The 16,470-nt window shown below is 44.1% G+C and overlaps 1 protein-coding gene across 1 annotated transcript; it reads right to left on the bottom strand.

Annotated features, from left to right (window-relative positions):
* Window positions 1-313: 313 nt before the first annotated feature.
* LOC129830881 (protein QNR-71-like) lies at window positions 314-14,412 on the bottom strand. The gene is made up of 12 exons (XM_055893698.1): window positions 14,236-14,412; window positions 13,357-13,494; window positions 13,119-13,262; window positions 10,119-10,292; window positions 7,334-7,495; window positions 4,631-4,921; window positions 4,346-4,411; window positions 3,913-4,215; window positions 3,497-3,602; window positions 3,103-3,329; window positions 1,515-1,605; window positions 314-1,033 (listed from the first exon to the last, which is right to left on the bottom strand). Exons 1-12 carry the CDS (start codon window positions 14,303-14,305, stop codon window positions 880-882), a joined length of 1,926 nt encoding a protein of 641 aa, XP_055749673.1. The 5' UTR covers window positions 14,306-14,412; the 3' UTR covers window positions 314-879.
* Between the last annotated feature and the right edge of the window lie 2,058 nt (window positions 14,413-16,470).

Genomic DNA, 16,470 nt, shown 5'->3' with positions numbered 1-16,470 from the left:
ATTAACTAACCTTTCAGCAGGACAATAAGCCCAAATGTACACTGGAGTTACCAAGAAGATGGTGAATGTTCCTGAGCTGCCAAGTTACACTTTTGACTTATATCTGCTTGAAAAACTATGGCTGTCTAGCCATGATCCTCAACACCTTGACAGAGCTTGAATATTTTTTTATGGGAAAATATTGCACTATAGGTGTGCAAAGCTGTTATGAGGCTTACCCAATAAGACCTAGCTGTAATCAACGCTACAGGTGATTCTAACATGTATTGGCTCGGGGTGAATACTTATCCAATCAATGTATGTTAGTGTTTTATTTTTCATTCATCTTTAAAAGATATACATTTTCTTCCACTTTGACATTACAGAGTATTTTGTGTAGGCTGTTGACAAAAAATTACAATGAAATCCATTTTAATCCCACTTTGTAACACAATAAAATGTGAAGAAATCCAAGGAGGGTGTAGACTTCCTATAGACATACTTTTCTACAACAAAGTCAACTAAACAAAAAAGGCATTAGTATTTTCATATTTTATCAAAAGTTAAATGTTCCTCTTGCTATCTTATTAACAGTTGTTAGTTCTCTTAGTTATTGGTATAGATATCTTCTTTGTGATGCATTTATGAATGTGCTAAAATTAAACTTAGTACTGAAGAACCTCTGAGTAAAAATCCTGGGGCCTGTTAAGGATTATATGTTACAGAGCATTGAGATTCTATTGTGAAATGTATTGTGTAGAACAGATATGCTTGTCTGTCAGGTACGAAAGGGAATCCAGTAAGCTCTTGATTCTATTTCTATCTGCACCATTCAAAACGTTTCACACCACTGAATACACCCCAAATTTGCAGCCTGTGGCTGTAGTACCATTGGTGGGTCTACAGGGGGTGTCTGTCCGACAGCAGACGACTCCTCTCCTCGTTGGTGGGGAATATTACCTCCCTCAGCCGGCCCATACGACCCCCAACACCAACATGGCCACTGGCGTCCTCCACCAGGGACCTCCTCACTCGCTTGTAGACTTTATAGCGCCTGGGAGGGGAGAGAGAGGAAATGAGAGGAGGGAGAGATGGATGGGAGGGGGAGGAGGAGATAAGACAGAGGGGAGCAAGAGAGGGAGGGAAGGGGGAGAGAAGAGGGGGAGATGGGGTGGGAGAGATGAGGGGGGGTGGGAGAGATGAGGGGGGTGAGGGAGGGTAGGGGGAGATGGGGTGAGGGAGGAGAGATGGAGGGTAGGGGGAGATGGGGTGAGGGAGGAGAGATGGAGGGTAGGGGGAGATGGAGGGAGGGAGGAGAAATGGAGGGTAGGGGGAGATGGGGTGGGGGAGTCAGGGAGGAGAGATGGGGGGAGATGGGGTGGGAGAATGAGGGAGGAGAGGGAGAGACGAGGAGGAGTGGACAGAGAGATGGAGGGAAAGGGGGATATTGGAGAGAGATGAAGTGGGGGAGATGAGAGATCATGAGTAAGGGAAACTGAGTGTGTGCACACGTAATACTGAGTGGCTTGACTTACTTGTAGACTATGAAGGCGGTGAAGGCAAAGATGGCTACCAGAATAGCACTGGAGGAGAGGACAACCTCTGCAGCATGAGGAGCTTTAGACTCTTCAAACAGATGGGGGGAGGGACGGAGAGACAAGAATGTGAGGGAAATTGACAGAGTGATAGAGAGGTGGGATGGATCGAGGGGAGTCAAGAATCAAAGGGGTGGGGGATGGAAAGAAGTGGAGAGAGGTGGGATGAGATTAGGAGAGAAATAAACCACTTTAGTGTCAGGTGTAAACTGCCTCAATACCATCAAAAGAAACAAACTTCAAAATGAAAATCCCATCTATGGCTGTGGATTTATACACATTCACAACATTGTATCCCAAATGGCACCCTACTCCCTAAATAGTGATCTACCTTGACCAGGGACCATCCATATGGCAAACTATTCACTATATACAGTGCATAAGGAAACTATTCAGACCACTTCATATTTCCCAAATATTGTTATGTTCCAGCCTTATTCTAAAATGGATTAAATAAATAAAATCCTCATCAATCTCCACACAATGCCTCATAATGAAAAAGTGAAAACAGGTTTTGCAAATGTATTAAAATTAAAAAACAAATACCTTATTTACATAAGTATTCAGACCTTTTGCTATGAGACTCGAAATTGAGCTCAGGTGCATCTTGCTTCCATTGATCATCGTTGAGATGTTTCTACAACTTGATTTACCTGTGGTAAATTAAATTGATTGGACATGATTTGGAAATGCACACACCTGTCTATCGAAGGTCCCACAGTTGACAGTGCATGTCAGAGCAACATCCAAGCCATGAGATCGAAGGAATTGTCCGTAGAGATCAGAGACAGGATTGTGTTGAGGCACAGATCTGGAGAAGGGTACCAAAAATGTTCTGCAGCGTTGAAGGTCCCCAAGAACACATTGGCCTCCATCATTCTTAAAAGGAAGTTTGGAACCACCAAGACTCTTCCTAGAGCTGGCCGCCCAGCCAAACTGAGCAATCGGGGGAGAAGGGTCTTGGTCTACCAAGACCCCGAGGGTCACTCTGACAGAACTCCAGAGTTCCTCCAGAAGGACAACAGTCTCTGCAGCACTCAACCAATCAGGCATTTATGGTAGAGTGGGCAGACGGAAGCCACTCCTCAGTAAAAGACACATGACAGCCTGCTTGGAATTTGCCAAAAGACACCTAAAGGAATCTCAGACCATGAGAAACAAGATTCTCAGGTGTGCCATTCACAGGTGTGCCAAGCTTGTAGCGTCATACCCAAGAAGACTCAAGGCTGTAATCGCTGCCAAAGTATTGAGTAAAGGGTCTGAATACTTATGTAAATGTGTAATTTCAGCTTTTTATTTTTGATATATATTTTTTTAAATGTGAAAGAAAATTCTAAAAACATGTTTTTGCTTTGTCATTATGGGGTATTGTGTGTAGATTGATGAGGGGGGAAAACTATTTAATCTATTTAAAAAAAAATAATAATAAGGCTGTAACGTAAGAAAATTGGGAAAAAGTCAAGGGTCTGAATACTTTCTGAATGCACTCAACCTGAATAACACCCCAGGGTCTAGCCCTGTGACCTACCGGGTGTGTCAGGGTCAGTGTTGCTTATGGTGATGGTGGTGGTGGTGGTGAGTGCCAGACTGCTGGTGTCCTCCAGGGTGATGTTGACACAGTAGGTCCCTGGCTCCAGAAAGGTCCTCCGCAGGTGCACCTTGCACTCCGACGATGGGGGCACGTCTTCACACACGATGTTCCTCACCTGGTGGCAAGAGGGGTCCGAGACGATTGTGCAGGCTGAGGTGGGAGTGCTTGGGGAAGGCGGAGAGGAGGAGGAGAGAGGAGGGTGGTTATGGTAGATGGATGGGGCAACTATGGAGTGGTTTGTGATTTAATATTCATTACAAATGACATTTTTCACTAGTCCAAAAACACGTCTGAGGGTTGCCTTAGCCACATTCAATTGTGTTCCACTCACCTGCCCAGGCACTTGACCAGGAAGCTTATGTCAGTGTTGGTGACCTTGGCAGCAGACACGTCCACGATCCGATTGGCTGGCTGGCTGTTGATTAAGTGCTTGGGTTCTGTGATTGGGTAAGGCATGGATGGAGTGATTAAAACATGCTTGGATTGAAGACTTTTCACATTGGAGCAAATACTAACTTCCACTCCCATTGATATCAATACATGATTAAGTGAACATTTGTGTAGACATTGGGCAGTGGAACTTAGTATTTGCCCCTATGAGAGTGTTTATGGCCGAAATGGCACCCTATTCCCTATATAGGGCACTACTTTGACCAGAGACATATGGGAGCCTTATGAGCCCCAAAGCAGTGCACTATAAATGGAATATAATGCCATTTGAGATGCACTATATCCTCATCCACCCACCAATAATGGTGATGTTGGTCTGGAAGTTTCCGTAGAAGTAGCGGAAGCAATCATTGGCTGCCAGATGTGCATGGCGGAGCTGGGCCATGGGGGTGGGGCCAGCCGGCAGGGACATTGGCGTAGGGCCAGTGGGCAGGGACATGGGGGTGGGGCCAGCTAGCAAGAACTGGGCAAAAAGTTGTATCGGGTTGAACAGCGCCACGGTCACGTCAGCAACCGTCGGGGGGAGGGGCTCTGTCGTCGGGAAGCCTGTAGTCATAGGAACAGGTGTGTTGGAGGCGGGTCTGGCAGTGGTGACTGGCACTGGAAACGAGACAGTGGAATTTGGACAGTTTATGTCAGCTGAATAGAACTAAAATCACAAGAGAAAACACTTCCTCATACAATCTGGCAGACACTTCTATTCAACGCACATTACAGAGGTCATTCTTACCAAAACCATGGGTTGTCTCCATTTTGTGAGTGATGGAGTGAGTTCCAGGGGGAGGTGTGTGGGCCGCTGAAGGAGAGAAAAAGAGTGATATGACACATAACGCTTCAAAGACGGACGTGGGGCTGCAGCGCAATTAGCGCAAACAACATTCCCCCAATGGTGCATACCTTATTCCAGGCTGGAGTGCCAGTAGTATGGTGAATACTCATTAGTGTGTACTATGTACTTCTAGGTTTGTGTACCTGCAATATCCACTGAAGTGAAGTGTGACTCAAGTGTGCGTACCTGTAGTTTGCGTGGGCGGAGGACATGGGATCTTGAACTTCGCCTCCACCCTCAGCTTCACGTTGACATCTCCAACCGCACTGTAGGAGTGAGTGGCTATGTTGCTATGGGTGACTAGCTGGTTGCCATCCTTGAAGTCCCAGATGTAGTCGACGGCGTCTGCGGTCTTCAGGTAGTTACTGGGGTCGTGAACCGACACACTGAACACAACATCCTCGCCACGCACAAATACACTGTCCGACAGGTTGGCTGATGCCTTCTGAGAAATATTCACAGCCACTGGGATCTTGTCTGTGGATGGGTAAAGGTTAACAAGAAACACTCAGACATGACACATCCGTTCATCTATACATTCATCTATCTGTATCCAGTGCTTCATTTGTAAATTGAGAGGTCCCGGGAACCCATAGGGTGTGTTTGTAAATTCTCTCTGGTTATCTACTCCGATTTCAGAGCACTCACGTCTGAGTGTACCAGAGCGCAGAATAACTGCTGAATTTACAAACGAGCAATACTCGTTGAATATGACCGGTGTCAGTGAACGTCAGCAAAAAAACGTTATTAAATCGGTGAATATGACCGGTGTCAGTGAACGTCAGCAAAAAAACGTTATTAAATCGGTGAATATGACCGGTGTCAGTGAACGTCAGCAAAAAAACGTTATTAAATCGGTGAATATGACCGGTGTCAGTGAACGTCAGCAAAAAAACGTTATTAAATCGGTGAATATGACCGGTGTCAGTGAACGTCAGCAAAAAAACGTTATTATATCGTTGAATATGACCGGTGTCAGTGAACGTCAGCGATTTGTTTTATTTTATCGTTGCCAGCAGCACAGTTACAGTCACCAACGCTCTGGATAACATGAAAACTGCCTAACCAGCTCTGCTAGAGAGTTGAAAATGGTCAGAGTGAGGTGTTCTCTCATTTGTGTTTAGAAGTAGCCAGCTAGCAAGCTAACTTTAGCCAGTTAGCTTGGGTGCTTGACTGCCGTTGTGAGGTCAGAACACACGGATCAACCCTACTCATCGGCCAGAGCGTCCTATGAGCGAAACGCTCTTAATTTACCAACAGATAATCTGACAACACTCTGAATTTACGAACACACCCATAGTGGGGGGGGGGGGGGGGGGTTAAATCTAGGGGGGTATGAGGTACCAGAACACATTGAGAAAAAAAGTGACAAACTCATTATAGCAGCGCAGCAGACCGAGTAAATAGCCAAGTAGCCTACTGTCTATGGTGGTGAAATGGACAGCACTCTCCAAGGTGCTGATTAATTCAAAGCATTTTAGATGTCACTGCAGTAAGCCCACACACTTGAGTTTAGCTGTGGGGCTTATACAAGTCCGAAATTCTTATAGCCTCATTTTCTAGACATCAATGTACAGCGACATTTACATCACTGTAGAACACAAGTCATATGCATATGCACACACACACAGCTGTGGGGCTTACAACACCCGAACGTCATATAATTTCCAAGACATCAATGTCGCAGTAGAACAAATATCACAATATCAGAATGAAACTTAAAATAAAATAAATGAATGTAGGCTACAGCACATATGAGAATATATAGGCCTCCTGCCTATGTGAAAACATGAAGCACATATTCAGATTAACTTCACAGTACAGAACAAGTTTGTAAAAAAAACATTTTCCTCCCTTAGTTTTCAAAACATCCCACAATGACTTTCCCCATGTCAAGTGCATTTAACTCCTGACAGTACATTTCTTGCTCAAAGCCATGAGCAGGCCTGTGGCTGTGACCTTTAGCCTCCTTCTACGGCTGTTTGGATGATGTGTAAGAGAGACTATACTATGCCTGCGTTACAATCAGCAAAATCCCTGACTCCCTATGGCTAGTCAGAATTTATTAAATAAGTGAAAGGAAAGTGCTAAAGCTCCACCTGACTAAGGGTTTGGTGTCCTATAAGATGTACAAGGGGAAGGGCTTGGTGTCCTATAAGATGTACAAGGGGAGGGGCTTGGTGTCCTATAAGATGTACAAGGGGAGGGGCTTGGTGTCCTATAAGATGTACAAGGGGAGGGGCTTGGTGTCCTATAAGATGTACAAGGGGAGGGGCTTGGTGTCCTATAAGATGTACAAGGGGAGGGGCTTGGTGTCCTATAAGATGTACAAGGGGAGGGGCTTGGTGTCCTATAAGATGTACAAGGGGAGGGGCTTGGTGTCCTATAAGATGTACAAGGGGAGGGGCTTGGTGTCCTATAAGATGTACAAGGGGAGGGGCTTGGTGTCCTATAAGATGTACAAGGGGAGGGGCTTGGTGTCCAATAAGATGTACAAGGGGAGGGGCTTGGTGTCCTACAAGATGTACAAGGGGAAGGGCTTGGTGTCCTACAAGATGTACAAGGGGAGGGGCTTGGTGTCCAATAAGATGTACAAGGGGAGGGGCTTGGTGTCCTATAAGATGTACAAGAGGAGGGGCTTGGTGTCCAATAAGATGTACAAGGGGAGGGGCTTGGTGTCCTATAAGATGTACAAGGGGAAGGGCTTTGTGTCCTATAAGATGTACAAGGGGAGGGGCTTGGTGTCCTATAAGATGTACAAGGGGAAGGGCTTGGTGTCCTATAAGATGTACAAGGGGAAGGAAGGATAGTAGATGGGAGGAAACAAGGTTGCTGATTGAGACACGTGATGCTTGGAGAGTAGACATGAAGTGTATACAGCGAACTCACCTGTGACAAAGAAGACGGCCTTGTCGGTGGCCAGGGGGCTGTACTTCCTGCGTTCGCGTTTCCTGTACACCATGACCTCCATCAGCTCCGCCCCCAGAATGATGTCACTGGTGTTCACTGTCAGGGTGGAGGAGGAGCCATCACACGTCTCAGAGTACTGACCTGGGGGAGGGAGGAGGGAAGGAGAGATGGAGAGATGGAGGGAGGGAGGAGAGATGGAGGGAGGGAGGAGGGAAGGAGAGATGGAGGGAGGGAGGAGAGAAGGAGAGATGGAGGGAGGGAGGAGGGAAGGAGAGATTGAAGGAGGGAGGAAGGAAGGAGAGATAGATGGAGGGAGAAGGGAAGGAGAGATGGAGGGAGGGAGGAGGGAAGGAGAGATAGAGGGAGGGCGGGAGGAGGGAAGGAGAGATGGATGGAGGGAGGAGGGAACGAGAGATGAGGGAGGAATCAGAGGGCAGAAAGATTTTGAGTAATAGCAGATCTCCATCTCTAAGCATCCCTCCATCTCTAACCTCCTCACCTTTAATAGAGCTCATCTAATCAATCAAATTCACCAATTGTATTTATAAAGCTTTTTTTACATCAGCCCATGTCACAAAGTGCTTATACAGAAACCCAGCCTAAAACCCCAAACAGCAAGCAATGCAGATGTTGAAGCACGGTGGCTAGGAAAAACTCCCTAGAAAGGCAGGAACCTAGAAAGAAACCTAAAGAGGAAGCAGGCTCTGGGGGGTGGCCAGTCCTCTTCTGGCTGTGCCGGGTGGATATTATAACAGAACATGGCCAAGATGTGCAAACGTTCATAGATGACCTGCAGGGTCAAATAATAATAATCACAGTGGTTGTAGAGGGTGCAACAGGTCAGCACCTCAGGAGTAAATTGGCTTTTCATAGCCGAGCATTCAGAGCATTCAGGTCGAGACAGCAGGTGCGGTAGAGAGAGAGAGTCCGGTGAACAGGTCAGGGTTCCATAGCCGCAGGCAAAACAGTTGAAACTGGAGCAGCAGCATGACCAGGTGGACTGGGGACAGCAAGGAGTCATCAGGCCATTAGTCCTGAGGCATGGTCCTAGGGCTCAGGTCCTCCAGGAGGACAGGGAGAGGGACATTGTGCATGTACAGTCGTGGCCAAAAGTTTTGAGAATGACACAAATATTAATTTTCACAAAGTTTGCTGCTTCCCTAAAAGAAAAAAAAAAGAAAAAAGTTTGCTGCTTCAGTGTCTTTAGATATTTTTGTCAGATGTTACTATGGAATACTGAAGTATAATTACAAGCATGTCATGAGTGTCAAAGGCTTTTATTGACAATTACATGAAGTTGATGCAATGAGTCAATATTTGCAGTGTTGACCCTTCTTTTTCAAGACCTCTGCAATCCGCTCTGGCATGCTGTCAATTAACTTCTGGGCCACATCCTGACTGATGGCAGCCCATTCTTGCATAATCAATGCTTGGAGTTTGTCAGAATTGGTGGGGTTTTGTTTGTCCACCCGCCTCTTGAGGATTGACCACAAATTCTCAATGGGATTAAGGTCTGGGGAGTTTCCTGGCCATGGACCCAAAATATTGATGTTTTGTTCCCCGAGCCACTTAGTTATCACTTTTGCCTTATGGCAAGGTGCTCCGTCATGCTGGAAAAGGCATTGTTCGTCACCAAACTGTTCCTGGATGGTTGAGAGAAGTTGCTCTCGGAGGATGTGTTGGTACCATTCTTTATTCATGGCTGTGTTCTTAGGCAAAAGTGTGAGTGAGCCCACTCCCTTGGCTGAGAAGCAACCCCACACATGAATGGTCTCAGGATGCTTTACTGTTGGCATGACACAGGACTGATGGTAGCGCTCACCTTGTCTTTTCCGGACAAGCTTTTTTCCGGATGCCCCAAACAATCGGAAAGGGGATTCATCAGAGAAAATGACTTTACCCCAGTCCTCAGCAGTCCAATCCCTGTACCTTTTGCAGTATATCAGTCTGTCCCTGATGTTTTTCCTGGAGAGAAGTGGCTTCTTTGCTGCCCTTCTCGACACCAGGCCATCCTCCAAAAGTCTTCGCCTCACTGTGCGTGCAGATGCACTCACAACTGCCTGCTGCCATTCCTGAGCCAGCTCTGTACTGGTGGTTCCCGATCCTGCAGCTGAATCAACTTTAGGAGACGGTCCTGGCGCTTGCTGGACTTTCTTGGGTGCCCTAAAGCCTTCTTCACAACAATTGAACCGCTCTCCTTGAAGTTCTTGATGATCTGATAAATGGTTGATTTAGGTGGAATCTTACTGGCAGCAATATCCTTGCCTGTGAAGCCCTTTTTGTGCAAAGCAATGATGACGGCACGTGTTTCCTTGCAGGTAACCATGATTGACAGAGGAAGAACAATGATTCCAAGCACCACCCTCCTTTTGAAGCTTCCAGTCTGTTATTCAAACTCAATCAGCATGACAGAGTGATCTCCAGCCTTGTCCTCGTCAACACTCACACCTGTGTTAACGAGAGAATCACTGACATGATGTCAGCTGGTCCTTTTGTGGCAGGACTGATATGCAGTGGAAATGTTTTTTGGGGATTCTGTTCATTTGCATGGCAAAGAGGGACTTTGCAATAAATTGCAATTCATCTGATCACTCTTCATAACATTCTGGAGTATATGCAAATTGCCATCATACAAACTGAGGCAGCAGACTTTGTGAAAATTAATATTTGTGTCATTCTCAAACCTTTTGGCCACAACTGTATATGTGTGTTTATGACTTTGTGCATGTCTATGGGTAATTGAGTGTGTTTGAGTGAGACTTACCCATGGAGTGCCATACGTAGACGTAGCCCTTGTGTCTCCAGTCGTTGCTCTGAGGGAAGGGTTTCCCGTCTGGGAAGACGTTACATCTCTTCAGGTCAGTACACTTTCCAAAGCCGTAGTCATCTAGCCAGGAGGTCCAGTTAAACACATAGCCAGTCTTAAGCTGACTGTTAGCTGAACAGGGCAGTGGAGGGGAGAATGACAGTCAATTCACAGAATGTAGTACACCCTAGCCTATTTCATGTCTCAATGTTGAGTTATTCAGTTTTTGTGAATGCTTAATTGCTGATTGTATAATGATCTTGTTATCAGCTGTCGTGGTGTTGTAAAGTGTGTGTGTGTGTGTGTGTGTGTGTTTTTTATGTGCCGGGGCGTACTTAGTGATTTCACAATCCCCAAGTGAAGAGCAGAATATGGGAGGCAAACAGTACTACATAGAGCCATGGCTACATGGAACTCTATTACACATCAAGTAACTGATGCAAGCAGTAGAATCAGCATTTAAAAACAGATAAAAATACACCTTGTGGAACAGAGAGTACTGTGAAGAGACACACAGACACACACATACAGTTGAAGTCGGAGGTTTACAAACACTTAGGTTGGAGTCATTAAAAATAGTTTTTCAACCACTCCACAAATTTCTTGTTAACAAACTATAGTTTTGGCAAGTCGGTTAGGACATCTACTTAGTGCATGACACAAGTCATTTTTCCAACAATTGTTTACAGACAGATTATTTCACTTATAATTCACTGTATCACAATTCCAGTGGGTCAGAAGTTTACATACACTAAGTTGACTGTGCCTTTAAACAGCTTGGAAAATTCCAGAAAATTATGTCATGGCCTTAGAAGCTTCTGATAGGCTAATTGACATAATTTGAGTCAATTGGAGGTGTACCTGTGGATGATTTTCCCATGATGCCTCTTTGCTTGACATCATGGGAAAATCAAAAGAAATCAGCCAAGACCTCAGAAAAAAAAGTGTAGACCTCCACAAGTCTGGTTCATCCTTGGGTGCAATTTCCAAACGCCTGAAGGTACCACGTTCATCTGTACAAACAATAGTATGCAAGTATAAACACCATGGCACCACACAGCCGTTATACCGCTGAGGAAGAAGACGCGTTCTGTCTCCTAGAGATGAACGTACTTTGGTGCGAAAAGTGCAAATCAATCCCAGAACAGCAAAGGACCTTGTGAAGATGCTGGAGGAAACAGGTACAAAAGTATTGATATCCACAGTAAAACGTGTCCTATATCGACATAACCTGAAAGGCTGCTCAGCAAGAAAGAAGCCACTGCTCCAAACCCGCCATAAAAAAGCCAGACTACGGTTTGCAACTGCACATGGGGACAAAGATTGTACTTTTTGGAGAAATGTCCTCTGGTCTGATGAAACAAAAATAGAACTGTTTGCCCATAATGACCATCGTTATGTTTTAGGAAAAAGGGGGAGGCTTGCTAGCTGAAGAACACCTTCCCAATCGTGAAGCACAGGGGTGGCAGCATCATGTTGTGGGGGTCTGTTGCTGCAGGAGGGACTGGTGCACTTCACAAAATAGATGGCATCATGAGGCAGGAAAATTATGTGGATATATTGAAGCAACATCTGAAGACATCAGTCAGGAAGTTAAAGCTTGGTCGCAAATGGGTCTTCCAAATGGACAATGACCCCAAGCATACTTCCAAAGTTGTGGCAAATTGGCTTAAGGACAACAAAGTCAAGGTATTTGAGTGGCCATCACAAAGCCCTGACCTCAATCCTATAGAAAATTTGTGGGCAGAACTGAAAAAGCGTGTGCGAGCAAGGAGGCTTACAAACCTGACTCAGTTACACGAGGTCTGTCAGGAGGAATGGGCCAAAATTCACCCAACTTATTGTGGGAAGCTTATAGAAGGCTACCCGAAACATTTGACCCAAGTTAAACAATTTAAAGGCAATGCTACCAAATACTAATTGAGTGTATGGCAACTTCTGATCCACTGGGAATGTGATGAAATAAATAAAAGCTGAAATAAATAATTCTCTCAACTATTATTCTGACATTTCACATTCTTAAAATAAAGTGGTGATCCTAACTGACCTAAAACAGGTGATTTTTTTACTGGGATTAAATGTCAGGAATTGTGAAAAACAGAGTTTAAACATATTTGGCTAAGGTGTATGTCAACTTCCGACTTCAACTGTACACATGATAACTCACGCACTTTACACATAGGTAGACATGTGTTTTGTATTGTAGATATGTGGTAGTAGAGTAGTGGCCTGAGAGAACACACTTAATGTGTTGTGAAAAGTTTTATAAAATGTAATGTAATATTTTTATTGTATATAACAGCCTTAATGTTTCTGGACCCCAGGAAGAGTATCTGCTGCCTTGGAGATCCTTAATAAATACAATACAATACAATGTGGAGGCCCCAGGAAGAGGCCACACTGAGGCACGTGCACACATTTTGAAAATGGGTTTTGTCATAAAGACATTTAATTTAACTGTAAAAATGTATCACCTTTTAATGTGCCATGAACACAACCAGCTTTCATCTGATTTTCAAACAAATCACTTTAAAAAGTAGGTTACCTTTGCACATTCATCCAAAATAATTGCAGGATCCGAACAGTGCAATGTGTATCTGCCAACTTTCCAACTTTCCTTCAATTCGCAAGTGGCTGAAACTATCTCTCAGGAGAACGCATCCTAGTGAGCGAAACAACGCCCCTCTGTCTTACTTTGTGTAGCCCATGTATCTGATTCTGATTCTGTCATGAGGCCACTTGATGATGAGAGGCCTGAGGTAATTGCCTATTCCTCCTCATGGTAAGTCCACCACTGTGCATGTGTGTCTGGGTTTGTTCAGGCTAGGTGTGTGGTGCGTGGGTGTCTCTGGGTGGGAGTGTGTAGGTTTGTTTGTGCTAGGTGCGTGTGCGGGTGTGTTGTGACAGTGCGTGTGTAGAGTGGTTTGTGGGAAGCACCTGAGGCCTCCAGCTCCATACCATCTGGACAGTGTTCATCCCACACCAGCTCCCCGTTGGTGTCCTCCTTCTGACATGGCGGGTACTCTAGCTTGGCAGTGAATGACACCATAGAACCTTTGATTGCTGGACTGTCGCTGGTCAGGCGCACTTTGACGGGCTTACCTGGATCCGGAGGTGAAATTAGTTGATAAATGTTGTAATGTTTTAAAGTGAGAACGTTATAAATTTTATTTGCATAATTTGACAAGGTGCTCACCTTTTCTCCGCGTTAGTTCCTTGGGACCAAAGGGCGGGTAGATATAGTCATCCCACGGGTTGCTGTCTGGGTTCCAACCGGGGATCGGCGGGAACTTCATCGACAATGAATGCTTGTGAGGGAACATGTCCCGGTAAGCTGAAAGAAAGAGGAAGAGAGAGTACAATTTTGTTTTGAGACTTAGGCCTATAGATTTATGGTTAAAATTGCGCTTTTAAAAACCTTGGAAAATCTAAATAATGTGAGAGCCCTAATGTACGTTTATCGTGTTAATTCGTTGAAAAAGGGCCTATTTCCTTAACCATAATAACTGTCATTTTCTGGATATGGACTGACGAGTGGAATAGATTTAGTTTAAAGTCGTGTTGTATACTGAATAAAAGTAACCTTTGGAAAATGCACAAGACAGATCTCCAAGTGCATGCGCGTAAATGGTGTAATTGGGCTCATGGGACTGTGACTGACAGGACAAGCGCACGGACGTTGGCAACACAATAACAGCTCGCGCTTCTCTGAAATTCTTATGAGATGAGCAAGGTCAGAAGAAAACAATTAAAGGAGCGTTGCTTTTTCCTTGTAAAGAGTAATTAGAAAACCACAGGGTAAACTGAGAAAAAGGCATATAAATGTCAATTATTTCGACCTATAGTTATTGAAAGACTTGACTGAGTGCATTAATAAACCTTTATAGGCTGAAAATGACAAATATAAAACAAACCGCATAGCAATTATCAATTAACAATGTAACAAGTATCCCTATATCATTTTAGTAATTAATTTGCCAAAACCTTATACGTCATCTGCATCCAAGCATCCTATACCGCAAACCTGATTGATGGGTACAGCTAAAACCCAAAAAGCTAACAAAAATGTACTTACATTTGAGTCCATTTGCTTGAGAAACGAAAACAGTGCAAGCCAGAACACACACATAATGTAAAGCTCCCATTTCGACTTAAAAAAAGCTGCACCTGTAATATCCACACAACCCTAAAGATAGTTGCTCCTCACGCAGACCCCACCAAAAACAGAACTGCTCCTTCACGCACACACATGTATTCTCCCTTTCTTCCCCCGCGTTCCCCGAGTTCCATAATTTAATACAGGGCTGCATGCACGCGCAAACATGTGATGTTGATAACAAGACGCATCTCATCCTTCATTACGTCGCGAGCCTCATGTGGACCGTCTCAGTCCACCCCCTCTGCTCTGCCCTGTCTCTTACATTTAAAACACCTAAAAAATGTCTCATGTTCTCTCGTCACCAAAACAACAACATAAATAATAATTTACCAGTATCCAGGAAGTGGAAGAATACTTGGAGGTCTGAAAGGGTAGAAGCTATACGCATGGAGTCCAAATCCTAGTCCAATTTGGTGGAGGCTGTAGTTTTTAGAAGACTCCAGACGTGAACAAATTAGGATTTGTCTGGCTAAAAGGCATATAGCCAGGTCTGGATTTGTATGAAACATCGAAATTCAATGAAATAGAGACCCAGGCTATTTCACGAGTTATTGTAATAATTAAAATATCGAATATTATTTTATCAAAATATTCGCATATTCTACCTAAAGCCTATTTTGAATCATGACAGTTCCTGTACATCTTGATCAAACAGAGACTATTAATTTTCATTTTGCCTCATTACCGAGTTTATTATTGATGCAGATAATATTTTCGAAATAGACTTTTGTGTTGTTCAAATCCTAACCATTTTTAAACAAAAATCAATAACAATGTAGGTAAAACTTCAAAAGAAAACATATTTCGATAGGCTAATAAATACGTATTTGTGTAGGCCTATAGCCTTTTCCTTAAAGCCACATTCCTGTTGAAATGCAGCCTTTACGCACAAATTGCATAACGAAAAATAAATAACTTTATTCAACGTATATCTGACGAATTTTACAGCATAGGTCTTGGGACATTGTCATCTAAAAAATTAGGAACTTTTCTCCTCTCCCAAATTCATGTCAACGCAGTGGTATAGGTCTATACTGCCCTATACAAACCGGAAGGTGTGCGGTTATCTTATGACGCGCGAGCCGTTTCGTTAACTCAGCCCAACCTGTGACGATCATCGTGACCGGCCATCAGTCTGCTGTCACGAGCCAGCGAGTGCAAAAACAAGGCAATGATAAATCTGTAATGTAGGATACAGTTGGCTAGCCTATTGGTCTTCACAAATATTCGATTCTTATCAAAGTGTGTTTTATTTAATAAAAAACGGCTTCAATTTGTTATGGAATTTTGAGTGGTGCAGGGATTCTTTCTGTCAGTCATAAAAGTAGCTACAATTATGTATTGTTTAGTGAGAAAATACTGGATTATCATGAGAGTAGCCTAACTGGCACGTGGGAGGAATATCAATGACAGGTGGTATGATGATTTGGTAACCCGGTATGAGGATTTGGTAACCCAGTGAAGTTGAGAAGGCTACTATGCCTGTTCCAGTCGATATAGTAAATCATTTGATGAATCCTAATGTTTGATGAATCCTAATGATAATTTAATAATATTGTTTTTGACAAACTAACCCTCTATACAATCGAATTGGCCTATACTGTATTTCCCCTTAGTCAGACTCAAAGGGTCATATTCAATCAATCCAAATCAGGCACTGGGTTCCTATATGACCAAAAAAATATTATTGCTCTGAGAATTCATATTTGGGTTAGTTAAAATAAAACACGTAACACCATTTGTGAAAACAATTCAAATGAATGATACAATTTCTCACTCCAAAATAACATACTCCTGTCTGTTTACTATTTTCATGCCCATGCCCACTCCGGTGCTCAACATTGCTGGTCTACTAACCACCAGCCCTGGTGTAACAGTTCAACTTTACGTCCGTCCCCTCGCGCGAACCAGGGACTCTCTGCACACATTAACAACACTCACCCACGAAGCATCGTTACCCATCGCTCCACAAAGGCCGCGGCTGTTGCAGAGCAAGGGGAACCACTACTTCAAGGTCTCAGAGCAAGTGACGTCACCGATTGAAAGGCTATTAGCGCGCACCACCGCTAACTAGCTAGCCATTTCACATCCGTTACACTCACCCCCCTTTCGATGACCTCCTTTTCCGCAGCAACCAGTGATCCGGGTAAC

Source organism: Salvelinus fontinalis, chromosome 32 (genome assembly GCF_029448725.1).
Source record: "Salvelinus fontinalis isolate EN_2023a chromosome 32, ASM2944872v1, whole genome shotgun sequence".
Classification (NCBI taxonomy): domain Eukaryota; kingdom Metazoa; phylum Chordata; class Actinopteri; order Salmoniformes; family Salmonidae; genus Salvelinus; species Salvelinus fontinalis.
The sequence above is the reverse complement of the archived record's forward strand: the minus strand, read 5'-3'. Positions and strand labels throughout refer to the sequence as shown.

Excerpts from the sequence above, each read along its gene's own strand:
- LOC129830881 (XM_055893698.1), bottom strand. The coding sequence starts at position 14,305 with ATGGGAGCTTTACATTATGTGTGTGTTCTGGCTTGCACTGTTTTCGTT. Across the intron at positions 13,263-13,356 it reads GGAACTAACGCGGAGAAAAG|GTAAGCCCGTCAAAGTGCGC; the intron begins GTGAGCACCTTG and ends CTCCGGATCCAG. Across the intron at positions 3,330-3,496 it reads CTGGTCAAGTGCCTGGGCAG|CACTCCCACCTCAGCCTGCA; the intron begins GTGAGTGGAACA and ends GCCTTCCCCAAG.